Genomic DNA, 26,586 nt, shown 5'->3' with positions numbered 1-26,586 from the left:
TATCAGGCCTGCAGGCCTCACAGAATTGTGTACAATCTAATTTCTGAGTCTACAGGAAATTGTATACACAACTGGCCTTATGAGGTGAAACCATGGTCCGACCAGGGTCATTTAGTTGGTTAGAAATCGCAGCAGTAACTCATCAAGTCACTTCCTTCCTTTGCCAAACTCTTGGAATCTCATAAGACTGGAGCTCACGGAAATCCTTCATACATCAAGCAGCTAAGGATCAAAATGACAGAAAGGAACTGAATTTCCGTCCGTCGTTGAGGCTGAGCCGGTATATATTACTCGGGTTTATCGGGCGATGCAGTATGTATTACTAACTAGTAGGTTTTTCTACTCCTATGTTATGCTCATTGATGAATGCGATACAGTATTGCAGTTCAAGATGCATGGGCATAGAGACTAACACAATGTCTGTGCTTATTGAATTGGATATCAGTGCGAAAGGCGGCATGGCTATTCCACAATTATTTCGTAATCCTCTCATATATTGATCTTGAAGATGATCCTTTGTGGAACAAGCTATTGCATGCAGGATGATGAGCATCGCCACGACGAGATCTACATCAGAGAATCAGGATGGTTGTTTTTCCCCCTTGCGACATGATATGAAGAATATGTTACACGTACTCAGTGGAATTTTAATTGAATTTCATAGAGTTTCCTGTACCAAGTGCCTTGATAACACTTCTTTTTTCATCATGACGAAGATGTTCATTATATTCTAATACCTGTTCTTGTGATCAAATCACTGGATGCTGTTGTGTATAAGAATAGAGAGCCTATAAGAGGCCTTTCTTTCCCTTTGCTGAGGCAGTGATTCGGGATGACGTTCTTGATGTACTGATCATCTTGTTAACCTGTGAAGGGATTTTACTGGGACAGAGTACACTATAAGGAGGGATGCGGTCTACATTATCCTTCACGTGCTATCCTACCTTCACTCGGACTGCGTGATGGCCGCTCAAGCCAATATTCCATCAGACATTTCCGATGACCTTAAAGCCGTCATTTTGCAAACACTCGATGCAGACTTGAATGGAACTATACTTGACTCCCTATTGCAAGGTACGTCTGGTCATTTGTTTAGGTACATGCGTCTAATCATGACTGAGTCTAGGCATATATACTGGGATTGTTGCCGTCGTGCTGTGGAATATCTGTAAGGGAAGCATGCCTACTACATTATACAAACTGAGTCGAATGACATCATAGTTACAAACAAGTCCCAGCCCATCGGACGAGCGATGGTTGTCATTATAATACTTCTCCATATTGTCATGACATTCAACTTTGTGGTCAATTGGTTGTTCACATGCTCTCAATTTGTTGATCATGGATGGAGTTTCTGGACAGGATTTTTGTTTTATTACAGGTCCAATACAATGATAACGGTCGGCACAGGTATCACAGCTGCGATCTGCACCATCCTTGCAGACTCCACTATTGTGCGTAGTAGTGCGAAGCTGATTCAAATTAGGGATGTGCACCGTACCGTTACGGATACGACCGTAGCAATACGGCCGTAGACCGTATAAAAATTATCGGCCACGGTACGGTACGGTTGATGTCATATCCGTACCGTGTCCGTACCGTTGTCCGTATACGGACACTTTGACGACGACGATGGGTATCTGGTGCCAAAGTGTGAGTACTATATGCTTCTTTTAGGTCATAGGTACTGACCTTTATGGAATAAGATAGTTATCTGTCCCTCCCTCAATGACCGTATTCAAACCGTATGAATACGGCCGTATTTTGGGTCGTTAAAGTCATCCACGGTACGGACCCGCATCCGTATACACCGTACGTAACCACCGTACTACGGATACGGTGCACATCCCTATTTCAAATGTGCTTACTATTGGTCCGGTTGCAGATTTGGCGTTGTTGGACCGTCTGGGGACGGCGGTGGCTGCTTATTCTGCCCCCTATTCTTTCTCTTATCGCCGCAGTTGGTATGAACACACAGGTCTTCTATTACTAATATACTTACAGCTCAGTGCAGTCTTCAAAAGTATTGCTACGTACCAACTATATGTTTTTCCGGATGATTACCCTCACTTTTTCACGCCCTATTCATCCTGTGTCCTTGCCACGACATTGTGGTGCACCTTATTAATCATCTACCAAATTGTCACTGTCGCACTGGCAGCAGGCGAAGCGGGAGGTGGACTCAGAGCTTACCGCCACGTCCTCGAGGTCTTGATCGAGTCATCAGCTCTTTATTCAATAGCCTTGATCTTATGCACCGCCTTCTTTGCTCGCAATACCATTTCAATCATGTACCTCGATGCCTTAGCGGCAATTGCACGGGTATGTTTATATATCTCTCTCTCTTCACATTTAACAATAATCATATAGGGAATTGCTCCGACACTCCTTGTAGGGCGTGTCGCAGCAGGTCACGCCCGCCCAGATGACTCGTGGCAGGGAAGTGTAATCTCGGGATCACTCCGTTTTGGTAGTCATTCTGGGGTTCAGAGCTCTGGGATTGAAGATCTTGAAGCCCAGCGGGAGAGAGGCGATGAATATAGTCATCGAACTCTGGCGGACTCTGAGGAAGATATTGGCGTTGAATCAGCTGAGTGTATCATTCTGGAGGATCTCCCAAAGGCTCGCGTGGGGAAGCGAGCGGATGGTTACCTGATTGACGAGGATGGTATTCGTGTAGATCGTCGAGTCGGATAGACCAGAGTACGGTCCCAACCATAAATTCATCGTACTGAGGGTTGGATGGTGTCGGTAACTGCCATTTCCCTTTCTAATTATCGAAGCATGTCCTTTAGAAAATCTACAGAATAAGGCATTTCTCAATGTTTTCGTTCGCAAATCGCTGTTCCTGTTATTCAGTCCGAGGTGGACAGATGGTTTTGAATACCCGCTCGCTATAACGGTCACCGATATGTTTCTTCGTGCGGTGTTGTCTGATCCACAGCCCTTAATATACGTGCGACATGCAAGCATACAATTATATTGCGTCGCAAGCAGTCTCTATACAAGATATTAGTATGACTGGGCCTATCAGCACCTTATCTCGACCCTCGACGTTCGTGAACCCTGTGAAAGACACGATCGCTTTTCACGGATTCCTTCGAGTATGGAACGCTTCGGCATTTCCTGGAGGAGTGATCCGTGGCGCTAAAGCAAGGCGACGGTGCGCAAGACAGGGTGCTACCTGGTAGAGCTCCAGTTAGTGATTTTGAGAGGTAATCCTGATAGCGTTCCATACGAGCCGTGCCATGAGATAAGATAACCAGGGCAGAATCGCCGTCGTTTCGAGCATTTTACTATTATGGCGCTCCAAAATGATAACAGACAATGCAGGATCATCTTGGCCAAAACACTCAGATCAGGTGGTATTGAGTGTATGATAAATACACGTACAAGATTCAATTTACCCGTCTCAGTACCCATTTGACTCCATCTAGACAGTAAAATCACTAAAACGCTACTCGACCAACATATACATAAACTAGCATGAAGAAAACCAACCTTCAAAATCCTCATATGACGTGAATCTTCTCCGGATGTTCGGCACTATCAGGGAAAATGTGAGCTGCCGAAATCTCGTCGATTTGAGGATGCCGTTGATCATTGATACGTTCTGCTGATCTATCGGACGGTGATCATTGTCTTACTTCTGTAAGAAAAATGTCAGAATAGTCCAGAAAGGTAAAACTAGAAATGCCACTCCACGACGGAAATACGTTCGATGAATCTCTTATGCAGAAAGATATCAAGGAAGTAGTAGCTCACGTTGGCCGTGACATCGAATCTGTGCTGCATATATACCAGATATCGTGGCAAAAAATGCAGCAGATTCGACACCGGAGCAGCAAAAAAGTTGTCCTGTCGTAGCATCAAGGCTTCAGTACGAAAATCATCATTGGTGTTTGTTCCTAGAGTGGTTCGACTCTTTCGAGGGTGGGTCACGTTGCGAGATCTACGCAAGAAGCACTCTACGCATCACATGCCGCCATTGCGTTATGATCAGGAGCTTCTAGCGTTGACAGGCCTTGCACCCAAAGACGTCTGATGTTTCGCGCCAGTTAGCATTAGATAACCAACCAGCAATTTTGAGAAATTGATCTTGCATCGAGCCAGTAACCGTCCTGATGAGATCGACCATTGGATTAGAACGGAATCACTGTTTCCAGAAATCTGCTAACGTAAACAACCATGGTCTAGAAACACGATCCAGCGGCATTCTATGTCGTCGTTCATTTTACTTTTCTTTCCTCTATAACAGTGCTGGTTTAACATTTACGTAAACTGGGGCAGAGGAAATCAGCCTACCTCATCATGATGCTCATGGCGATCCGTGAGTAGACCGCCAGTGAGGATGTTGTCCCCAATCAATAGGTTTTATTTGCCGCACAGTGAATATCCGACAGAAGTTCTGCAAGAAAAAGATCAGGAAAAGTGGGAAGGCGCGAAAAGTGTACGTACCGTTGCGGCGATGGAAATATACCTTTGTTGAAATAATCCTAGCGGGTATGGAAGCACACGAGGGATCAGGACACGAATACGGGATTGACGCAGTACATGAGCAGTGAGTACGTAGTCAATCGAGTAAAGAAGAGAAAAGCGTAGCTACGAAATTTTACCGATACGTACACGTGACTGATTACCAATAAACATGCGAGCCACGAGCTCGATATCCAACAACCTTGGATAGAGAAACCGGTCAAGAAAAAGATCGGTACCGAGTCATATATTTGGCGCGGCCCATTCAGGTGGCGTTCATCCCGGGACTAAGTCTTAGGTGGCATTGTGACGCTGCCGGGACGCTTCCCTAAGCTACGCTCCTGCAACAGTCTACTGGAAAGAGACGCAGTCTGATTGCAAATCAACGCATCGCCAGCTTCTTGGTATCCAAATTATGTGGAAAGCGAAATATTCCGTTGGTGGTTCGCATGTTGTATAGAACCATAAGATAGTTACCCGCCGCAGCGCATCCCGCAGGCCAACTAACAGCCTTCGAGAGGTAGGTGCGGTAGTGGCGAATGAGTTACAAGCTGGGCGCTGGTCCTTGAAGGCAGCGGGAAAGTTGGTGATTCATACTGGGACTGATGACAACATTAAGCGCATGGAAACAAAGACGGTACGCGCTATTCGAGTAATCAGATATCGCAAAGTTAGCAGGATGAAGCTAAGATTGAGGACTCACACTTTTTCATGGAACCCATGTGCATCGATAGCCGCAGCCATTCCCCGTCTCCTGCAACGACGGACTTCCCTGAACACCTCGAACGCGATTTCCCGGCCTGGCGCAACACCGTCTACCTTGCAAGAGAAAGGTCGCTGATGCCTGAGAATGCTATTGAAAATCGGTAAACCCAAAAATCTCGGTTGTTCTTCTACAAAAATTTTCTCGCGATGGTACGACCTAGGCCCTACAATGCAGCGAGATAAGACTACAGTATACGACAATGAGCGCACTTTGTGAAAAAAAAGTAGATTACGCACCATGTCACCTAGTGTTTTGTGAATTCTCTCCAGTTTTACCAGTTTTGCTGGTCGTTGAGTAATTACCGAGGAAAGGAAAAGGAATCGTGGAATATTCTACGTGCATCGGTGGCGAAGATTATAGAAGAGCCGTCCGGTGACGAATCCATTGCTGTATTGCGCGTCGAGGTCGTGATGATGGTGCCACTGGTAGAAGATCAACCAAAATGCCGGCGGCGTGTTCGTATCCCTCCAGTCACGTGGGCACTAAAGGGCGCGACGCGCGTTTACCCGCCAGGGCCGCCACTGTCCGTGTTTATTTATCTTTTCTCCTTCCTTACCCTTAGACCTGGCGAGACCATCCCGCTGCTAACTCAACCATATAATTTACTGTTCTGTAACAACCATTTTCCCGTGTCTTCCTGATAAAACTTTGGCTGTTTTTGATGAGAGAATGATGGGTTGACTAGTACGCTCTCCATGTTTCTCCCACTCCAGTAACCCAGCCGTCGATACGCATGTCGCCTACGGACAGGAACTGCCAGTCATGATTTCTACAGCCTAGGAAGCTGGAAAACAACAACGCAACGACACCCTCCAGTACAATAACCAACTACTATTTCACCGGGGATATCGCATTGGAATAAAAATTATAATTTGCGAACCTGTCAAATATGTCTCGTACATACAGGTATCTACCTACATCTTCAGAGTTGCTCTCAAATTGCTAGACTTTTGCGACAACTGTCCATTTGCCAGATGATCGCACGACTGTTTTATTATTATATATCTAGACTGATTCATGTTGCACTATATTACCATCACCAATATACCATTACGCTACCATGGACTGTTTCCCACCGCCCTTGCCCATCCTTTCGTTTTCTCTATGACCGGGGCTCTGTTGCTGTTGCCGTACCAGCACTCACCTGTCAACTAATGCTTATCCTCATCGTTCTTTCTTATGACACATAAATTTGTCCCTTCGCTCTGAAGAAGCCTTTAAGGTCTCTATTCCATCGAACAGAACGCGTTTCCTACCCACTCGAAGAGCTGTTCAAAGTGTTTTGAATCTTGGTATTTGCGACTACAACGGTCTTCTGTTATATCGACTTATCAGTCCTCCTCGGTGTTGACAAAGGCCAAAGAATACACGCCTTTCTTTTTGTGAATTCCACGTCTGAAAGCGTCAGACATGCGCGAATTCCGTCGTGTTTGCACGACCTTTATTCGCTGAACACATGTAGCACACCGAAGATGAACGATAATTGGCATTGAGACTATCAAAACAAATATTCTACTAAGTATTTAAATGATTATAAGCAATTTTGAGACCACTCTGTTAATGAATGAGCGTAACTAGACCGAAGAACAAGTGCAGAGCAGCTGGACCGTAGAGCTACTGTCAGTGCTTGTGGTCGTGCCGTTTCCTCCAAAGCCGGCATCAGTACCATTGCCGCTAGGTGCTGCCCCATTCACACCGATAGCAGTCGCGTTTTCGTTGACGATACCTCCAGCTTCAGTGAAGTAAGCTCCAGGAGAAGACTCGTAGCTCGCAGTCAAGTCGACACCGACTGTACCCCAGCTGCACGAAAAGTATCAGTAACAGCGAAGAACGAACAATGGTGAAATATGCTCACAGAAGGAGACCGCCTGAAAGGTCGTCACCGAGGTATACGTACTCCAAGACTGGGTCAACACCGGTTCCACTGTCGGGAACAACACCGGCAACGAATACGCGGTCATCTTCGTTGTTAGTGATGGCAATGCTGTTCGAGCTGTAAGGAGAGGTAGCCTCGACGGCGGTGATGAGGTCTTGGTCGAAGAAGACCTGGCCTGTAGGGGTTTTAGTGGCTGGATCAGGAAGCGGATATATAACAAGGCTTACCGACGTGTTGCTGGCCGTCAGATTTGAAGGTACCATTGTCGTAGACTGTTCCATCAGCGTGGACCATCATATGGAAGTGGGTGGTACGTCCGGAGTAGTGTCCTTGGAAGGCCATCAATCAGAAAGGAGGGGAGTAGATAGAGAACAGGCATACCTGGGAAGATAGTCTCAAACTGAGCGTATCCCTCGTCGTTCATTTGCTGGATACCGCGTAGGAAAGTTGTGTTCTACGAAACAAATGTCAAAGAGGGGAGGAGAAATGAAGCGGATTGAGGACTGACCCAGTTAGCCTCAACGCTGGAATCGCCATTGCCTTCCGCGACGATACCGGCGTAGACCCCGGTGGCGTTACAGTGCCAAACATCGAGGTAGACACCGGTCAAAGGCTCGCAAGTGGAGACATCGATTAACTCGATATCGACGTAGGTCGGCACTCCAGTCTGGTCTTCCCTCATATTTGAGCGGACGTATTCACCCTGAACATAGTAGGGTCCCTGCTCGAGCTCGGGAGTAAGCACGCAGGAGGAGTTGGAGGTGAAGGGATCTGAGTCCGAGGTGAGGCCTGTCGCGTTCGACAGGTGGCTCGTGCTAATGACCTCATCGACGGTAAGAGCGCGTTTATAAGGAGAACCTCAAAGAGAGTCAAAATTAGTAAATGAATAAAAACGACAAAAGGAAAAGTCTACTAACGAGTGGCAAGCCCGCGCTTTTGTCGGAGCTCCTCAGCGAGCGCCGTACGACGTGCGATCGACCTGTCCGCATATCCATGTCGAGCAAGGTGGCTCTGACAATCCGCAAGGGAACGACGGGTGGATATTTCAAGCTCAGCACGACGAGTAAGCTCAACTGAAGTCGGAGGTGCTTCTCCGGGGTGACCGACGACGCTGTTTGCGACGAGGAGAGCGACAGAGACGAGAGAAGTGAGGTAGAGCATGTTGACGATGAGACTTCGAGGAGGAAAAGTGTAAGGTTACATAGCTTCACCGTCCGCAGTTCGTATGCCAATGACAGAAATGCTGGTTGCCCATTCCGCGATGTCCTATTGGCTGAAGATCTTCGACATTGGTTAGGTGCTCTGGCCTCCCGGCGGACGCTGTAGACCATCGTGATGCGCTGTGCAGATCTGATGGAAGGTTTTCGGAGAAAACGCAAAAAACATGCGCAGAAGCCAATGACAACAGTCATATTGCAATGTCACCGGTGGACATGCGAGCCTAGTCGGTTTCGCATACCTATTACCTAAAGCCGAGGTTCAGTCGGTGACCCGATGGGGAAACACAGAAGAAATGCAAGAAAAAGAGCGCACACTTATGGAATTATATCTTCAATAGCGACACTACACTGGACAAACCATCTACTTCGAATGCTGACAAATGCCATTTTTGTCATTTGCTTCTCCCTTTTTGCCGGATGCACAGGGATGCAGTCCACCACCGATCTGCGAGGAAGCGCTGAGTGACGTTTAATTTGAACACCGAACAGACTTCCAAATTCACATTAAATAATATCTGCACGAAATATTTCTAGAGTCAGATGAATAAGAGAATAAGCGTACACGTAGTACATACGAGGCTAAGGTCGATGATTTCTGATATCTCTTCTCACCATTCGATTTGTGCATGTTGAGAGAGGAATTCAGAAACCTGTATGTGCCTTTCAGGGAAGCAGGAACGGGAAAACCTCAACTGTTTTTCTTTCTTGGCATCACGTTTGATTGACTGACAACATGCGCGCTTTGGTACGTATACCTTCGAAGTCAATGAATCAATCCCCGCAGCAGCATCCGCAGTCTGCTCGTTAGGTCTTCCAAAAGTTTGGTGTATTGATATGCCGATGGTGCCAAGACCAACCTTTCTGATACAGGTATGGTCATACCGGAGCCAGTTGATCTTGGAATGCCGCCGTGCACCAAGGCATGGCTCTTTGACGTTGCGCCCCCCAAAAATCCAAACGTCAGTCAAAACATTATTATTACTATAAAAAAGCTTACGGTACCTAAAGCACGTACTGAGATATATGCTCAATGCCGCACGAAAACACCTGACATACCAACAACATCCAATCAGATGCATTCTGTTAGAGATGGCCATGAGACTCTCACGGTGGCCCCAGTTCATGCACGCGGACGGTGGATGACTGCATGGGCGACGACTTAGAAGCTACCGCAATCTTTAAGAAAAAGCTTGGCGTCACTGCGGAGAAATTACCGAAATACGAATAATGAATAAAATGGGGCGAATGACTGCGACGACAGCTCACCTTTACTCTGGAAGTTGCGATAAATTATAAGAGGACACTGAACCATAAATATATTTTCATAATCGACGCGTGTAGCGACGTTTCTAGTTATGAAAATGGTTCAAACGAGATTACTGTAGGTGCATGAGCCACTAACAACGACATAGGATGTGGAGCGTACCGGGTATCAGTAAGGTCATCTGCCACGGCATCACTGCCACAATAGAAAAAACGTCGAATCCAGCGGCCGCGAGCTGTAATCGGCAAAATGGGGATTTAGGTGAATGTGGGCGCGCCAAAATACGGCAGACCTGGGTGGATTGATCTACAACATGCTGAATCGACTGAGAACAAAGATTAAGTGAATGGTGGCGCAGGCACGCAAATGCAAGAGACTGTTAGATGCATGAGCTGGCACCGAGGATGGGGAAAAACGGCGTAGCACGTACCTTCTAACAGCCATACCACAAGCGGCAACTCCGTAGATGTTCTATAGTGTAAAAATATTAGAAATAACCATGTATACGCGAAATATCAGGCATTTGAGCGAATATATGCGCACGAAGCGCAGTACGTATAGGCGAGGACAGTCAGTTTGTCCGAAGAGGAAAACCTGAAGAAAACTAGCCCAAAATTCCGTACAAGTGGTTGATTCCCCAGGCCGATGATTGCTATGGCCACTTGAACGCATGCGCTCTGGGACTTATTAGGGACTGATGGCGGTAACTGGAAAAGAGACCTCGGACCGGCCCGTTGTTCCCGGGAACCGTGGTTTATGTCGATCTCTGATGATCGCCATTAGGCTGCGATCCCTGCGATGGGTCGCACCGGTACGGAACTCGGAGACACCTCTCCAACAGCCAACGCATGGCTGCGATGTCGGGGTCCGTCATGAGCTACAAATTCTCAGAGTTCTCGCGCAGTGATTCGGAATTCCTTGCGACCTCACAGGGCTAAGGCTTGGCTTTAAAGGTGCTCGCCTCTAATGGAGCCGCGATTCCTTGCTGATATCTGATAGATGAGCAATCATTTGCTAGACGGTGCACGTTTCTGATGGCGAGATGAGAAAAAGAAAGAACGATACATGACAAACCGGCGTACCAAAGAATCTTGCACGCGTCAATAGCATTGAACACTACGATCCTTATATTGCTGTTCCAGGTGTAAAATTCCTGAAACTGGATAGACAATAGTGCGTTGAGGTGATTTAGTCGCAGGAAGGAACTTAGCTTGAGTCATACATCAATCGAGACCAAGTAGATGAAACGTTGAGACCGCACTGGAATATACAAGGCGAAGTACATGTGCTTGCCATTTGCGAAACGTCCATCCGGAAGTCGAACGCGATATTGTAGTCGATGACTGCAGCGGAAACCCTGATGCACTGATCAGAACAGAGGCGTAGCAGTAGTCCTTGGATGAATACAGACATACCGCTTCCATCTAACATGAGGTTCTTTCTCTGTCTGGTAATGGAGAAAACGGACGTTCCGGTCCTTCAGGGTCCCGACAAGCATGCCATCACCTGGAACCAAACGTGGATGAGGGTGCGATGAACACGCTTCCGCGGACACAGTTATTTTCTTGGTGTACTGATGCCAGGTATCCTAAAAGCAGCATAAATTTACAATAATGAAGTGAAAGGGAAAGGGAAAGGAGATATTACTGGAAATTGTCAGCCGTATTCGACTTCAAGGCTAAAAGTAGATAAAAGATGACCTCGTAAGCCAAGTACACAAAGGACCATCAGCTGCCTACCTCAAGCTAAGTAATGAGGCCGTCATGGAATAGAATTTATGCGTTTCGCTAGTGCGTGGTCGTTTCTTCCGGAAACGCGTTGGGCCTTGGGAAGCAGGGCAAATTTTAAGATATCTCACGAGTTCCGAGCGAAACCATGGCTTGTCGGTAGAATTGTCCTCGTGTATCGGGTTCGCGACTGGCTACCCATATGACTCGAGGGTCAGCCGACAGCATTGCGCTGCCAATGAGCGCTTGAGCTCCCAAGAGCCGTATAGTGTTCGGTAGATGATGAAGCATAAGTGTTGGCAGCTGGATCTCCGTATTTATAGTGAAAGCCTATGTGCTACGCGATTACTTGACACCAGCAGTCGTAGATAGTAGAAGGGAGGTGCCGAAATGTTCCTGATTCATGGGTAAGGAAGGTATAAGACAATAAGAGGGAACCCACAATCAGCCCGCACGATGACCAATACAATATTCTTAGGGAAATCCCATTTCTGAGTACGAAAAGACAGCATTCGGGTCCGTGTACACTCATCTAAGGATATGGGTAAACAATAAGATTATAAATCGGTACTGAGTGATGTGATAAGCAAAGTCGACCAGAAGCGAATACAGTCACCCACGGAAGTGAAAATCCCGCCTGCCATTGTCGTTCTTATCTTTTCGCCATCTCACGAAGGCGGACCGATTGCCTTGGCCGTGACTAAAGGAAAAAAAAGTCTCTCAAGGTGTTTGCCGGAGCTGAGCCAGGTAATTGTCTTGTAGAATTTTGTCTGTTCCGATATCTTGTAGTTCCATTTTCGTCGGTGGTGGCGTGACTGCTTAAAGAAACAGAAATTCAGCGTCAGAAACCAGAGCTCTGTACCAGTGACAGATAAAATCATCCGTGAGAGGATACGCGATTCACAGCTGAAGCATACCCAAAGTTCTATCGCTCGAGCATGTCTCTATTCTTCTAAGCTCAATTCTTCAAAATCAGTCATCTCTGTAGCCAAGACATCCAGAGTGGTCAGAAGGCTCATTGTAATGGTGGAAATGGGAACGTATGAGGGCGATCCGAGCAAAAGATTTAAGATGATGGAAGAGGGAAGAGCGGGATGGAATTTTCAAATTCCTGTTCAGTCGAAACACGTGATCACAACGCGTCGCGATCATTTCAAATTGTCACTGACTCAGTCCGACCACACCAACACCAACACCATCTTCGTCGCGATGCTCTCCTGGTAACTCGACGCGTACCTGCGTTGTGATTGCGTTCATGTTTGAACTTGTCCACTGATGCCTTTACTTTACAATCCCCTTTGAATATACCTGTCCGTTGAACTTTCAGGCCAGGATTGATGAGCGGAACGAGAGAGATAACATCGATATAAGGTGATGGCTGAGCCGAAGGCAGTCCCTGAGGTCCCTCGGCTTGAGCCTACGTCAAATCTCTGGGAACTTTCTTAAGCCCGTATTTCTTAACATGTGTAGAAATAGGAACACTTTTCAAAGGGTAAAATGTATTCCGCTTGTGCTGAAGCCAGAAGTACTGGTTCTTCAGGATGTTACCCATTCGGCGGTACCTCCGCATTATCTTTCAATCGCTGCTGCGCAGGTCGCATTCAATTTGCAGAGTAGCGCGGTTCATTTCTTCCTTGCAACAGAGACAGAGATGTGCGAGCATGAATGGTTTACGGAATTGGGAATAGCAGAATGGATGGTCAACTAGCATTTTCAAATAATAACAAGCGTTTTTACGAGTACTATCTTTCCACAACTGAATAATCCCAGCATCTAAATCGAGGAACAAGTGCATATCAGCTGGGTTGTAGAGCTACTCTCACTGTCAGTAGTGGTAGTGGTGCCATCCGATCCGTCAGAGCCAGCATCAGTACCATTCATGCCAGAAGCCCCTTCATTGGCACGGGAATCGGTGTTTTCGACAACTCCGGCTTCAGTAAGATAACCTCCGGGATTAGCCTCGTAGCTAGCTGTAAGGTCAACGCCGACTGTACCCCAGCTGCACGACAGGCATCAGTACCAGAGAAGAGAGAAGATGATAATAGATACTCACAGAAGGAGACCGTCCGAGAGGTCGTCGCCGAGGTAGACATAGTCCAAAACGGGGTCAACGCCGGTTCCAGTCTCAGGCGTGACAGCCGACACGAAATCGGGGTCATTTTCGTTCAATGTTATGGAATAGGTGCTGCTGGTGTAGGGAGAGGTCGCTTCAACAGAGTTGATGAGGTCTTGGTCAAAGAACACTTGGCCTGCGATAGTTTTAGTAATCGGATAGAGGAGGAAGTGATATCACAAGGCTTACCAATATGTTGGGTAGTGTCTGATGAGAAGGTACCATTGTCGAAAAGCGTTCCGTTTTCATGGACTATCATGTGGAAATGAGTAGTGCGTCCAGAATAATGTCCTTGAAAACCCATCAGTCCGTGAAGTAAAGAAATAGATAGTGAACGAACGTACCGGGGAAGATAGTTTCAAATTGAGCATATCCTTCGTCATTCATCTGCTGGATACCGCGGAGGAAAGTGTTATTCTAAAAAAGAAATGTCAGAACGGAGGAAACCTTTAAACGAATGGTTTTGACCCACCCAGTTACTCGCGTCATTCTCATCGCCATTACCATTCCCAACGACTCCACCGTAGACACCAGTCGCGTTACAATGCCAAACATCGAGATAGGCGGTGGTTATGGGCTCGCAGGTGGAGACGTCGATTAACTCTATGTCGACGTATGCGAGAACTCCGATCTGGTCTTCACGCATGTCTGAGCGGACATATCCTCCCTGTACGTAGTATGGGCCAAGATCGAGTTCGGGAGTGACCACACAAGACGAGTTCGACGTAAAGGGATCGAGGCCCGTCACATTTGCCAGGTGGCTAGTACCCACCACCTCTTCCACGGTAAGAGCGCGTTTATAAGGAGCGCCTGAAGATGAGATTAGACCAGTAGAAAGTGAGGGCGGGGGAGGTATACTAACGAGTCGCAAGCCCACGCTTCTGTCGGAGCTCCTCAGCAAGCGCGGCACGACGAGCAGCAGTCTTGTCTGTGTATCCACGTCGAGCAAGATGGCTCTGACAATCCGCAAGGGAACGGCGGGTGACCATTTCAAGCTCAGCACGACGACTAAGCTCGAATGAAGTCGGAGGAGCTTCGCCGGGGTGTCCGACGACACTGTTAGCGACGAGAAGAGCAGCAGAGACAAGAGAAGTGAGGTAGAGCATGCTGAAGATGACTATTAGACCAAGAAAAGTGTAAGGTTATATACCCCCACCGTCCGCAGCTCGTACGAAAATGCAGAAACGTTGGGTTCCATTTCTTTGACGTTCTATTGGCTAGAAGTTATCAACACTAATTGGGTGTTCTGGCCTTCGATCGGAGGCTGTAGACTCTCTTGATGGAAAGTAACCGGAGAAAAACCTTCGAACATGTGCTGAAGGCAATGACGACAGCGATCTTGCAACGACACCTATTGATCGTCTTTGGATCGTCGAGGTAGCATACCTAGGATCGACGCCGAGTCAATGAATCAATGAGACAATACAGAAGTAATCCAAGAAAAATAGCTTACAAGGATGGTACTGTAACGCTGTTATCGTCCCTTCACATCAAGAAAATCCTCCTCCTTGAATGATGCCCACATTCCGACAAATAACATATTCCTCATTGGCTTACTGTTACCAAATGCGCAGGGACGCCGTCTACCGCCGGACTGAGAGGAGAGGTTGAAGTATGATTGAGCTCCGTTGACAGGCTTCCAAACGCTACACAATGGAATTGTATAAATATTACCTGAATCAAATGAGTAAGCCTTCTTCACTGACAGTGCAGGCTGTACGAAGCTAGGGTTGAAATAGATTTTTACTTTCTGTGCTGCGTCCAAATATCGTGATAATGTCTATCTCTCGCTCTATGAAAGCTAGTGGATTGGTGAAAATCGAGGGTGGAATTCGGAAGCCTAAATCTCACTTATAGGGAAGGAGAAACGGGGACACCCCTTCACATTTGATCGACTGACAACATGCACCGTTTAGTCCCAGGTACGTATACCTTCGAAGTCAATGAATCAATTCCCGCAGCAGCATCCGCAGTCTCTTTCAAAGGTCCTCCAAGCATTTAATCCATTATTTTGCCGACAGTGCCAAGCCTTCTGAGTGGGTATGCCAAAACACAAGCATGAATGATCTGGAAAATATCGCCGTTCACTAAAACAAGCCCCATTGACGTGCGCAGGTCGGCTATTACATATATCGGAATTGGACCCACCTCCTCATATGACAGAAATCGCGCTGACAGGAATATACATGTTAGTGAGATTGTCATTATTACCATAAACAAAAGCCTGCAAGACCTACAGGCGTGACTAAGATGAATTTTGCACGGAATTATATGACATACCACCAGCATCCTATTGGTGACATTCCTCGGACCTCCGCGGATCACCAGCAACTGCAGCTACTCCCATAACGACACCAACATCGGTGTTATTTCCACGCGAAACGTGGGTGACTGTAGGGGCGACGGCTTAGAAAATCCGCCAGTCTCATTAGCTTGGCAGTGCTGCGGGAAATCCCCCTTGAGCCAAATGGGGTGAAAGGCTCCGACGACAGCTCACTGAAGATTTTCTAACATGGAAGCTGCGATAAAATATAAAGAGGATAACAAGCCAGGAATATATCTTGTAATTCCGGAGGAGGAGGAGTAGCGACGTCGCCGTGCACTTATGACAATGGGTTCAAATGACTGCGAGTGCGTGAGTCACTAACGACGACAAAGGGCGTGGGACGTACCATAACTCATACCGTCAGCCACGGCGCCCATAGTTGCACTGCGGTAGTAGAAAATGCACCGAATCGAGCGGTCTCCAGCTGTCATCGGTAAAGTGGGCAATTAAGTGAATATATGCGCAAGAAAGCGTGCGGAATCTGTCGGCAACAAAAATGAAATGCGGTATTATGCTTACAGCTGCCTGAAAAAAGCGTAGCACTTACTTTCTATCACTTATACCACAAAATGCTGCATCTGTAGACATAATACGGTGTAAAAACATTATTCAATTAGGCTATCGTCAGGTAAGGCAGGAATTTGTGCGAATATATGCGCACCGAGCGCAGCATAGGCCGCCGGCGGGGACCAACGGAGACAGTCACCGGGTACTTACCAATGTTCACAATATATCCTGTAAGGAATAATGAAGGAACCTCGACCCAGTTGCCGTTGGTGTCCTCGAACAGCGAGGTCGACGACTGCCCTGGTGGAAGTAAAAGCTAAAAAAGGAAGACCTTCGACCGGGCCGCTGGGCCGGACACCGTGTTTCCGTAGGTTTCTGTCGAGCTCTGAGGATACGGTCCAACGTTGAATAGACTGCACTGGTAGAAAGCTCAGAGCATTCTTTTAAGGTCCAAAAGTGGATTCATGGCAGCGGTGCACGAGTATGTCATGTGGCGGACCCAGATGGCTTTCTGGTACATATTTTGGAGCACGAATAATATTGCAATTCCGTTGTAATATCTGCCAATAGAAGCTACTGACCTTTCTCTCTGTTGTTCCGATCTCATACCGTTCATAACGCGAAACATGTCCCCTAAGACGACTACTTTGAAGTAAATTTACATGTTCTGCAAGTTAAACATGGATTGTGGTGCATTCCAGTCCTTGAGCCATGTTGTAAGCTCATTTAACGTATCTTCATCAGCAAATAAGTTTCTTCCCGCTCGTAGGAAAGTCACGCCTAATCCAGCTTCCTTCAGCTTATACGCTTGCAACAGATGTTTCGGCCAGTCAAGCATAGTGCTCGAGCCACGGTACTTCAAGCATCCGGCGGATAAAATGGACAAATCCAGCGATTTCAGCCTGTAGTTGTGCCGGGATATAGCCATAGAGATTAGGGAATTGTCTTTGAATAATGATATCACCGGAAGGCAGATATGCAAAGACAGGTGCCGAAGACATGGGATGAAAGATGGATCCGCCAATCTTTGAATTACTTCAGTTGACGTTTCTTCGTTCACGGAAATGACGAGATCCGTGAGGGACGGAAACACTTCCTTGGCGAAGTTGTTAAATGCAGGGAAAGGAATAGGTCTGTACACGGCAAGCGATCGAAGTCGACTGTTTGACCGCTTCAGAAATTCGAAGACCACTGCAAGTTCATGCGTTGGTATAATCGGTGCGGATTCACGATCAGCAAAGGAAGTGAAAAGAGTGACCTGCTCCAACCCCGGAAATGTGCAATATTTCAAGGTTGTAGGAATGTGGTATGTCAACGAAAACCGTCGAACATTTGGACGGATGATTTCGGGGAATGGCCCTGATAGTTGCTGCGTAGAAGAACTGTTATGGAACATACGCAAGGTGAACGACTCCAGTTCCGTCCCTCTCGCGATGCAGTTGTAGAACGGGAACGGTGGGCCAGAAGTGCAGTAATGCTCGAGATCAACGTCGAGGCTCGTGAGCTGATGAAGAGGGAGCGATAACTTGCAAAAGACATAGTCGGAAATTTCGGAAATTCTGACGGTACGCAATACAGGGGTGGAACAGAAAAGTTTGGAAAGTCCCTCATAAAAACGCTGTGGTGTTGGTTGGTGGTCAAGAAACGTTAAATCCAGGCTTTCTAGCATTCGGAAGCGTCCTGAGATATCGAAAAATCTAATGATGTTCTCTGGATATTGGATATGCAGATAAAGGGATTTCCACCGATCAGATGTTGGAACGAGGCACTGTTGGATCAACGTCAACTCCCTTGTATCTGGGATGATCCCAAAGCTCTTGATTGATATATTAAGGGGACACTTTCCCGAAAGAGAAAAGGCGGTGCGGAGGAGTCGCTGTTTATTGTATGCTTCCCTGACATCCCGGGTATTGCTTATTTTGATTTTCACTTTAGACCAAAGGGACGGCGAGGTCAGCACAAGAACTCTCCATGTATAACAGACGCTGCGCAGGATAAATGGAGGCGACGACAAGCAGATTTCACTATCATCAGCCGCCAGGCTAAAAATTTCCAGCAGAATATCGGATGGTAGACGTCGGATGGGAGATAATAGGGATGTTTTGCGATGTAGAACCGCTACGGTCTGAACGTACTCCTGTTCAAGACACTGTAACACTGATTGGACCTTGGCGATTTCCTTCGCACGAGTTTGCACTTCAATATCAAGAAGTGGTATCTGGGAAGTGATGGCATTTATGGTAGAGGAGTCCAGATTCGGAGTTGAAGGATTTCGGCGTCCCGAGGGGGAAAGCTCTGAGGGTAAGTCAGAGGAAGTATACCAGCTCGGATGTGTCCAGCGCATAATTTGATTTCGATTGAATCCATGATCTGTGCGAGCGTCTCGTTTAATCTTCCTTATCAACAAGACGATAAGTCAGAGAGGCTGAGATAATGAGATAGGTAGGAGATGCTTACTGCAACAAAGATATCGTTCTTGTAGGAGATGGTAATAGCACAAGGAAGAATAGGGTCTATCGGTCCCTCGGCCGAGATGTTCTAAGACAGTCTTGGATCCAAGCCCTTCCACTGCCAAAGACTATGCGACCACATTCACTTCGTATACGTGAAAAAAATCGATGGAGACGTGTAATACCTCAATAAAAACGGAAGAGGGAATTACGATTTTCAACTTCATTGAGCGCCAAGCGAGGAGATGGATTTCTGTGCTACGTACAAGCGAAAGAGTAAAGTAAGGCGGTCATAATGGTTCCGCACTCATCACTGCTCCGAACTTGAAGGAAAAATTCCAGTTTCAACTCGTTGAAGATTAGCAACGTCGACATAAAAGTAGTTATAAGCCAACAATGTGAGACCACAGGGCGAGGAACATACTCCTATCACTCGACACTGCGATCGTCCACCAGCTGTCTGCGAAACACATGGCTCAATCATCTGTATGGAAGGGAGGGAGCTTGGATGACGAAGCTGGGACGAATGGCTCTAAGCTTGGTTGAAAGGACTGACAGTGGTCGTGGCGGGCAGTCTTCAACATTTGTCGATAACCAAGGTCCCAGAGATGCCACAAAATCGTAACACGGTGTTCCTTTGATAACGATGGACGGCCTCGTACCTCCCGACACGCACCAGGCAGGACAGTGACTTCGGTTGCCAGGACTCGAAGCGACAAATACTACGAAGATTGCAGCATGCACTGGAGCAGAAAGGCAAATGAGTGACTGAAATCATAGAGGATAACGAAGCGTACCTTTCTCCCACGATTGGCGACGTTCTTTTAGTCCTTCGCTGTTGATCTGGAAGTCGGTACGGTCCTGTTTAATAGAAATGACAATCGCTAATTGGATATTTGGCCGCATAGATGGACGTCGGAGCATCACAGGAACCTAGATTCTTCCGTCAGTTTGAGTAAGAAAAATGAGAGTAGTATATGTGGATTCACCGTTAGCTATTCATGTATCCAGCATTCGTACACAATGTCGACGACTTCGGTGCAGGTACTTCTTCGACGTGAGTTGCTCGAGCTGGTCGTAGAAGACGAGCGTCGAGGATTCCGTCAATATACCGCCACAGAAAACTAAGCACTGTGGTGCCATGGATCTCGACGTGCCATCGTGCGAACACTAAAGGCAGAAGAAAACCAGAATGGCAAGGACGCAAATCAAAATAGTCAACTAACTGCGCTTTATGGGCCGTGTCCGACGTCAAGACTGAGAAGTAGAGAAGATTACTTCAACAGAACATGAGAAAGAGATTGGTGGCAGCACACCTAACATTGGGTGATAACGATATACAATCGAGATGTCCCTCGCTTGAAGGCAGTCGTATCTCCTGGAGACAAGGTAAAACCTGGGCGTCAAGACCGATTGCAAAGAAAACTTACGGATTTTGCACAAAGTCGCTGCTAGTCGGTAGGATCGCTCTTATAACTTCAGAACCTAGTATCGGGCTCACAAGGCGCTCGTTGTGTTGGATATTATGTCTGGCAAGAACCAATGGATGGATCTGCAGGGCAAAGAAGCCCCCTAGGGCCATATGTATCCTTTGATCTTTCAAGATTTGGCGACCAGGAATTATAGATGGATGAAGATTAAATCTCTGAAGATGAACTGCAGAGGCAGAGCGAAGCTGATTTTATTGATAAAATGTAGACAACATGGCAGGAGGTTACTCACGGAGTCAACACGCCTACCACAGCCGAATTAGCTTGTACATAGGCAAACGAATCGGGTCCCCGAGGGCCCGAAAGACACAACACCGACGGCCAGACAGCCAACAGGACAGCACGGGCTTGCTGCCGTACGCGTAAGATACCCTGGTCGATGTTGTACTGGTGCCTGACTAGCTGGTGAGAAGGACAGTGGACGGAAACTTGGATCACTCACGATGTAAGATGATGTCCTTCCCGTGCTGTTCGCGTCTTTTAGCACTCTCACAGTATGAAATCACGGCGCCTTCCATGGCGATGGAGGATTCTAGTAGATTACTCAATCTTGACGTTGACGCTATTGAAGTCGCAGCATTATCAACCCTCGGCCTTGAAATGACCTGGTAACCAAGCCCTCTAACAAGGAGAACCTCGTTAGAGGGCTTGGTAAAACTCACGCCGATCATGGCACAGACATTTACGGGTATTGCCGGTGCCCAAATTAGGGAGGCGTTTCCGGATTTGGGACTCGCTGAATCATCACTAAAACAACTTGAGCGTCGAAGCGGCGAAGCGGCGAATACAGCAGTGAAAACACCTTATAAATGTACTGCCATGATAGTTGATTGCCTAGAAATATGACTGAGAAGGTATATGATGAGTATTATCAGTAGAAAAGACTGATTGCTACTAGGAGAACAAATCAGGGGACATTTGAATGGGAATGGGCAAGGAATTCGTGTTTGAAGCGAAGTTTTCTGGTCTAAATACATCTTGGGACATTTAATGAGGTTCTATGTGAGAAATGAAGCTGTCGACAGATAGACGAGGGACATAGACGTGACGCAACATGTAAGCAATGTAGCTACACCAAAACCTAAATCCGGAAAAGCCTCCCTAATTTGGACACCGGCAATGCCCGTAAATGTCTGTGCCATGATCGGCGCGAGTTTTACAGGTCCCTCTAGTGAGGCTTGGCTCATAAGAAGAGGGACCGGTTCAGGTCTAGCCTTGAAAGAATGTCCGCAATAAAACAACCTACGAAGAATAGGCGTATATCGACCCGGAGATTGAGAGCGCTGTTCAGTTCCTGTATAGTAGTGGCAGCTTCTGAACAAAAAGAATAAACGAGAAAGAAAGGGCGAGATACAGCAAAAGCGTACCCGGATCATTCAGGCTCGCCTTTCGCTCAAGCGCGTAATTATCTCGATTCTTATCAAGCCCAGTCCTTCCATTTTCCATCCAATTAAGCGGTCTAGTAATACCGCAGCGATGAACGAGATCCAGAGGGCGAGAAAATGGGAAGCGTCAAACAAGGTCCAAGAAAATATAGGGGTCGAAAGAAGAGCGGGGATTTCGTGAAAATCAAATTGAGCCCTGCCCTCAAGCGCACGTGTTCGATGCCGCGGACCGGCATCCCCGATTCATTCTGCTTCTCGACCACGATCTTCATTTCTCGCTCTTGGTCAGTGTCATCCCCATTCTCCTTCCTGTCGAGGCTCTCGTGCTACAGTGTTTATTTTCCAAGAATCTGTGGATTTGTGAGCCACAGCTCTTTTTTCGAAGCGGGACGGCCGTAGCGATTGATCTCAATGAATCATGATTTGTTTCGAGCGGTAGGCAAGAGTCAAATACCAATCTCGCTGCAATGAAATGCTCTGACTAGGGTTATTTCGCCGTGTGGCCTGATTCTACGCAGACGTACCCTGCTTTATGGCATGTTTTAGTCGGTAAGAAAATTCTACTGTTACTTTGGTCTCACTCATCTCATTTTTCAGACTGAAAACATGATCGTATAAACTAAACCGGATACAATTGTCGTTTAGGAAAATGCTACTATCTGCCTGCTATTTTTGCTCCTAATCTGGGTTCAACGCTCTACAATTGCTATGAAAGGTCAGAATGAAATATCACCCTGGTTTTCAGTCATGGACATATTGGCAGTACCACTTTTTAGATCGCTACGATCCTTGCTTTGTTCTCTCCTGGTTGTTACGACCAGTCTGGAAGACGGCCTATGTTATATACCATCGGGTTTTTGATACAATCCCGCTATGGACAACACCATGACGACGGTTGTAACGTCAGTATTGGTCCATTGAATACGAGCCAAATTTACGAGACGCTCCAGCCAACGGACAACGTATATCTCCCAAGCAAATAGCTACCTCACTTCTTGGCACGACAAACGGTTATTGACCACCAGTAAGTCTGTCTATCCTATTATCATTTCTTCATCTGGAATAAATAGCAGGACGGAAATAAGGTGTATGGCAAGACTGCCCCGCTGTTCGAAATACGCGTCGGCCATCACATGACCGCGTTCCACATCCGCCGAAGAGTCGTCCTCGTTTTCTAGCACTCTTGCCCTCTCGGTAAGCCAAAAAATCTGATATCTTCCTGCGTTCTGGATTTGCTGGACTATTAGCCCTACACAAGGACCCCTTCATTTCTGCACAAGTTTAAATCAGGTGGTCTTTCGGCCCTTCTCAATCAATCATATATGATATTTCATGTCCACCCACAGATTACAATACTGGAACAAAGCCGAGGGTATAACAATCAAGGCAACTTAAGACTATCTAGCAATTCGTACGCGGTATGTACTAATGAATTTAAAGGTATACATTTAATATTCACATTGTTCTATTAAGAAAGATTTACAAGGTCTGGATTTAGCGGCGGTGGAATTTTCCGTTCACATGCGATTAGAGAGACGGAAGAAGGACGGGTTGGTCTTCATTAATGACACATTTGTCGAGAATAGACACATGATTATCGATCCCATCTGTTCTTGGAACAGGTTCTGTGGTCCACCAGAGCGAAAAGCTTCTCAAGTGAGGTGAAGCGTCCAGAATCTGAGCCGTCCCTTTCAGTAATATCAAACCTCCATTGTTAGAGAAACAAAGGATCTCGTCATTGCGAGCAGAGAACCGAGCCACCGTATTAGACATAAATGGTTCACCGAACTGTAAAATGTTCCTCTGCTGGAAATTAGTGTTTGACGGGAAGAACTCTATTTTGGGTTGACGGAAACTGTACACGGGGAAATTTTCAGTATCACTGTACGTTTCCTTTGTGCGGAGACTTTGGCTTGAGCAGAGTGTCATACAACAATGCAGCAACGTTGGTTTCCCATACGTGGTATTGCATCGCCGTCTGGGGATGGTCGTGTGGCAAGCGGTTATAATTTCCTGTTCCGAAAAGGATGAATTACATCGGATAGTATTTACTTAAGGTGAATTGTATAATTTGAGTGCGGGTTTGATACTCCTCTGAAACTAGGCTATGGAATGCATCTCCAATAATATTGATTTACGATGGAAAGTCGTGGGTCCGCAGAGTCAGAGTGTCCAATGCAGGCCACCGGCGGGTCAAATTGTCCTCCAAGCTCATGTCCAGTCGCGATAGCACGAGAGCCCATCCCCGATACCAACAAATCTTCTCATCATATACATACCCCCATGATATATCAAGTTCAATTCGCTTCAGATTAGGAGCCCCGGACCTGAGGATTTCCTATGTTGCCGTGTGGAAACAGGGAAATGATACCTGAATTATAATCTTGAGGCCCTGAAGTTTGTTGAACGAGATGAAGGTTGGAAGGGATACTGAGGAAACATTAATTGGTGAGTTTGACAAAGTATACGCAGAAAAGCTCACCCATCTCACAATGAGCCACCGTCAATGAGCTGGGTGTATACTTATTTTTATTTATCTGAGGGCGGACCTTGGCACCGTATACTTCATTGACAAAGTATAGATTAGTGCCATCCCCTCCCTGAGGCCCGTGAAGTTCAAATTTCTCTACTGCAGATGTATTGAACAAGGATGCCTCATTATTCAGCCCTGCAGGACGAAAAAACAGCTTAAGCTGGTGCTGTTGGCCGTTGTGCTTCCATCACACTTTGCATCCTCTGTTGAAATGTGGCCACGAGATCAATAACAATGCCAGGATGTATCCAGAGAAGATACGCGACAGCCTCCGCTTCTTGTATGATATTTCTTATGGTAATGCTTAGTGGTGGCGCTATTGTTCAACGCTCGTGCTTATCCTCATAGTGGCAGGAGTCAGAAGTCACCTTTGTCAATTTAGTAAGGATGCATTTCGACCTCGGTATGTCGATCAATATAATCTTTCATGTTCATGTCTCACTGGCATCAGTCGTCCGGGATCTGAACGCGTATTGACAGCTATTCCCGTCCCTTGATTGCCCTTGAATCGAAAAAAAAACGAAGAGTAGTCAAATCAGACAAGTGTGTTCCCTGGACATATCGTTTCGCAGGCGGCGGTATGTAGGATCCATCACATCCATCAAGCATACTTCGTCCGATCACGTACTATCCTTGCCCTTTTTCCATCGCCCGTAGCGAGATTGTACTAAGTAGCACTTGGTAGCAGATGGTCCGCTGCGCAGACAATAACTTAGATCTCCCCAAAGTTCATCTCAGATTTCGGCAAGGACTAGCCCACTGCCCGCGCCGTATGCCTGAGGACTAGACACCACTATCATTTGGGGAAATCACTCTCGTCGTTGTACCATATGATCGGATCGTTTCGCGTTATCTCCGCAATAAATGCAGAAAGGCGATTTGATTGCGTCACGAAGACTCACCTAAACGCCAAGCTGACCTGAGTCAATCCGGTTCAAGCTCAGATTCTTACGGTGACTTTCTCATAGACACTAAGTCGGAGGCTTGAGGTTTTTGAATTTACGTATTCATGAGACTCTCTAGCGTTAATTCCATTTATTGCTGACCTTCTGGTGATATATTGTTTAGCACCATCCGCTCACAAACCGCAGAAAACCTTCCTATCGCCACTGGCCAGGATAGGTCACCACCTTCGAACTATACAGAGTTCATTGAAGGAACGCAAACTCATTCGTATACTGCAATGCCTACTGACAAACAGAAATCTTTTATAGTGGGTGTGTAGATAAAGTTTGTGATCTGAGAACTAATCCGCGTGTTATAGAGAAATTGTCATCTATATCCGTGGCAAATGTCCGCAACCGAGCAGGTTATGCCATGGAATCCCGATTGTCTTTGCCCAAGCGAATGGTCTACCGAGTGGGATAGGTGTCCAATAAGGGGCGGTATCTTCCCTGGTATCGACTACTTCAATCAAGGACCTCGTATTGTTGCATTTCGCTTCACCTATCGTCTCCTCAAACCCTTCCCCTTTTTTTGGGATCCAGCTTGGACTAGCTCTGGGAACTTTGTATTCGAGGCAGGACCAGATGAATGCCACGAATATTATTACTGGGAGGAGTCGAACACGCAGTTATAGAAGTTCAAGGGTGGCCCCCAGCCTCTTGAGGAATTTATTGTGGGAAAACGTTGGGTGGACGACAACGTCTTCTTCGAAGAGTTTGAGAAGATGGATCCGGTGAACCTCGGCACTCGGGGCTACAAGGTGGGGGGGGAGGAACAGCAGCGGGAGATGAGGAAGTATTCAGAAGCGGTCCTGGAGTACAGGCAGAAGAGGGATAACACCGAGGATCGCACGTCTGATAGTTGATATTTTTGCCGAACATGACATGTTCGTATTGTTGGTAATGAACGGAGGTGTGCGAATGATGACCCAAGCGCTTAAGTGGTCGTATTGACAAATAACTGTGGGAAATAATTCGAGTATTGGAAGCCTTTGATGCGAGGAATTACATGGGAACAAAAGAAGACTCGCCAAACCTACTTTTTTTGGTGCAATCGGCATGGCGGTGACATCATCACATGCACGTCAATTTTTTCTACTGGATGAAGACGATGAAATCAAGACTATGAATGGCGACGTAGCAGCAAATTTTCAGCCTGAGATTGACTTTGCGAAGGTTTTAGAACCATTGCCATGATTTACGGTGTGAGCGAGACGAGAATGCTGTTATGACATCGTGTGTAAAACCCACGGGGCGGACTGAGAACGTAGGGAGATATCCGTCAGGCAAATTAGTGCCTTTCTTCATCAGATATTCACGTCCAGCGTTGCTAGGAACCGTATATCATTAGAACGTGGATCCCCGCAGGATGTAGTGCAGGTAGCTATATGCTCTTACTGAAACAGCAATGCCATGTGAGAAAGATTTGGAATATTCGGAACTTCTGAAGCACTTCGATCGACTTCGTGACTTTTGTGGCGATGGATATACAGGGATGTGTTCGACCGC

General features: G+C 46.7%; 7 protein-coding genes across 7 annotated transcripts; 1 reads left to right on the top strand and 6 right to left on the bottom strand.

Annotated features, from left to right (window-relative positions):
• Window positions 1-962: 962 nt before the first annotated feature.
• EV420DRAFT_1749525 (uncharacterized protein) lies at window positions 963-2,697 on the top strand (the record flags this gene model as incomplete). Its single annotated transcript, XM_060480284.1, has 6 exons — window positions 963-1,074; window positions 1,411-1,454; window positions 1,487-1,564; window positions 1,886-1,978; window positions 2,005-2,322; window positions 2,371-2,697. 6 exons carry the CDS (start codon window positions 963-965, stop codon window positions 2,695-2,697), a joined length of 972 nt encoding a protein of 323 aa, XP_060328605.1.
• Window positions 2,698-2,984: 287 nt separating this feature from the next.
• EV420DRAFT_605686 (uncharacterized protein) lies at window positions 2,985-3,815 on the bottom strand. Its single transcript, XM_060482772.1, has 4 exons — window positions 3,766-3,815; window positions 3,394-3,649; window positions 3,239-3,339; window positions 2,985-3,180 (listed from the first exon to the last, which is right to left on the bottom strand). The coding sequence occupies exons 2-4, from the start codon at window positions 3,514-3,516 to the stop codon at window positions 3,039-3,041; spliced, it is 366 nt and encodes a 121-aa protein (XP_060328604.1). The 5' UTR covers window positions 3,517-3,649; window positions 3,766-3,815; the 3' UTR covers window positions 2,985-3,038.
• A 2,894-nt stretch (window positions 3,816-6,709) lies between these two features.
• Window positions 6,710-8,549, bottom strand: EV420DRAFT_605610 (aromatic compound dioxygenase). Its single transcript, XM_060482771.1, has 6 exons — window positions 8,036-8,549; window positions 7,627-7,976; window positions 7,500-7,572; window positions 7,346-7,447; window positions 7,098-7,293; window positions 6,710-7,042 (listed from the first exon to the last, which is right to left on the bottom strand). Exons 1-6 carry the CDS (start codon window positions 8,277-8,279, stop codon window positions 6,817-6,819), a joined length of 1,191 nt encoding a protein of 396 aa, XP_060328603.1. The 5' UTR covers window positions 8,280-8,549; the 3' UTR covers window positions 6,710-6,816.
• A 397-nt stretch (window positions 8,550-8,946) lies between these two features.
• EV420DRAFT_1481654 (uncharacterized protein) lies at window positions 8,947-11,367 on the bottom strand (the record flags this gene model as incomplete). The annotated part of the gene is made up of 13 exons (XM_060469792.1): window positions 8,947-8,988; window positions 9,094-9,319; window positions 9,447-9,537; window positions 9,605-9,687; window positions 9,765-9,837; window positions 9,895-9,908; window positions 10,033-10,073; window positions 10,412-10,454; window positions 10,685-10,761; window positions 10,886-10,967; window positions 11,018-11,108; window positions 11,177-11,190; window positions 11,342-11,367. 13 exons carry the CDS (start codon window positions 11,365-11,367, stop codon window positions 8,947-8,949), a joined length of 903 nt encoding a protein of 300 aa, XP_060328602.1.
• A 1,661-nt stretch (window positions 11,368-13,028) lies between these two features.
• Window positions 13,029-14,548, bottom strand: EV420DRAFT_1311099 (aromatic compound dioxygenase; the record flags this gene model as incomplete). The annotated part of the gene is made up of 6 exons (XM_060468571.1): window positions 13,029-13,328; window positions 13,383-13,578; window positions 13,632-13,733; window positions 13,787-13,859; window positions 13,915-14,219; window positions 14,305-14,548. 6 exons carry the CDS (start codon window positions 14,546-14,548, stop codon window positions 13,103-13,105), a joined length of 1,146 nt encoding a protein of 381 aa, XP_060328601.1. The 3' UTR covers window positions 13,029-13,102.
• A 786-nt stretch (window positions 14,549-15,334) lies between these two features.
• EV420DRAFT_1555769 (uncharacterized protein) lies at window positions 15,335-15,962 on the bottom strand. The gene is made up of 2 exons (XM_060473651.1): window positions 15,723-15,962; window positions 15,335-15,675 (listed from the first exon to the last, which is right to left on the bottom strand). The coding sequence occupies exons 1-2, from the start codon at window positions 15,743-15,745 to the stop codon at window positions 15,441-15,443; spliced, it is 258 nt and encodes an 85-aa protein (XP_060328600.1). The 5' UTR covers window positions 15,746-15,962; the 3' UTR covers window positions 15,335-15,440.
• Window positions 15,963-16,933: 971 nt separating this feature from the next.
• Window positions 16,934-18,619, bottom strand: EV420DRAFT_1645105 (uncharacterized protein; the record flags this gene model as incomplete). The annotated part of the gene is made up of 1 exon (XM_060477736.1): window positions 16,934-18,619. One exon carries the CDS (start codon window positions 18,617-18,619, stop codon window positions 16,934-16,936), a length of 1,686 nt encoding a protein of 561 aa, XP_060328599.1.
• Window positions 18,620-26,586: the final 7,967 nt, after the last annotated feature.

Source organism: Desarmillaria tabescens (assembly GCF_030435595.1).
Source record: "Desarmillaria tabescens strain CCBAS 213 chromosome Unknown EV420scaffold_27, whole genome shotgun sequence".
NCBI lineage: Eukaryota > Fungi > Basidiomycota > Agaricomycetes > Agaricales > Physalacriaceae > Desarmillaria > Desarmillaria tabescens.
The sequence above is the reverse complement of the archived record's forward strand: the minus strand, read 5'-3'. Positions and strand labels throughout refer to the sequence as shown.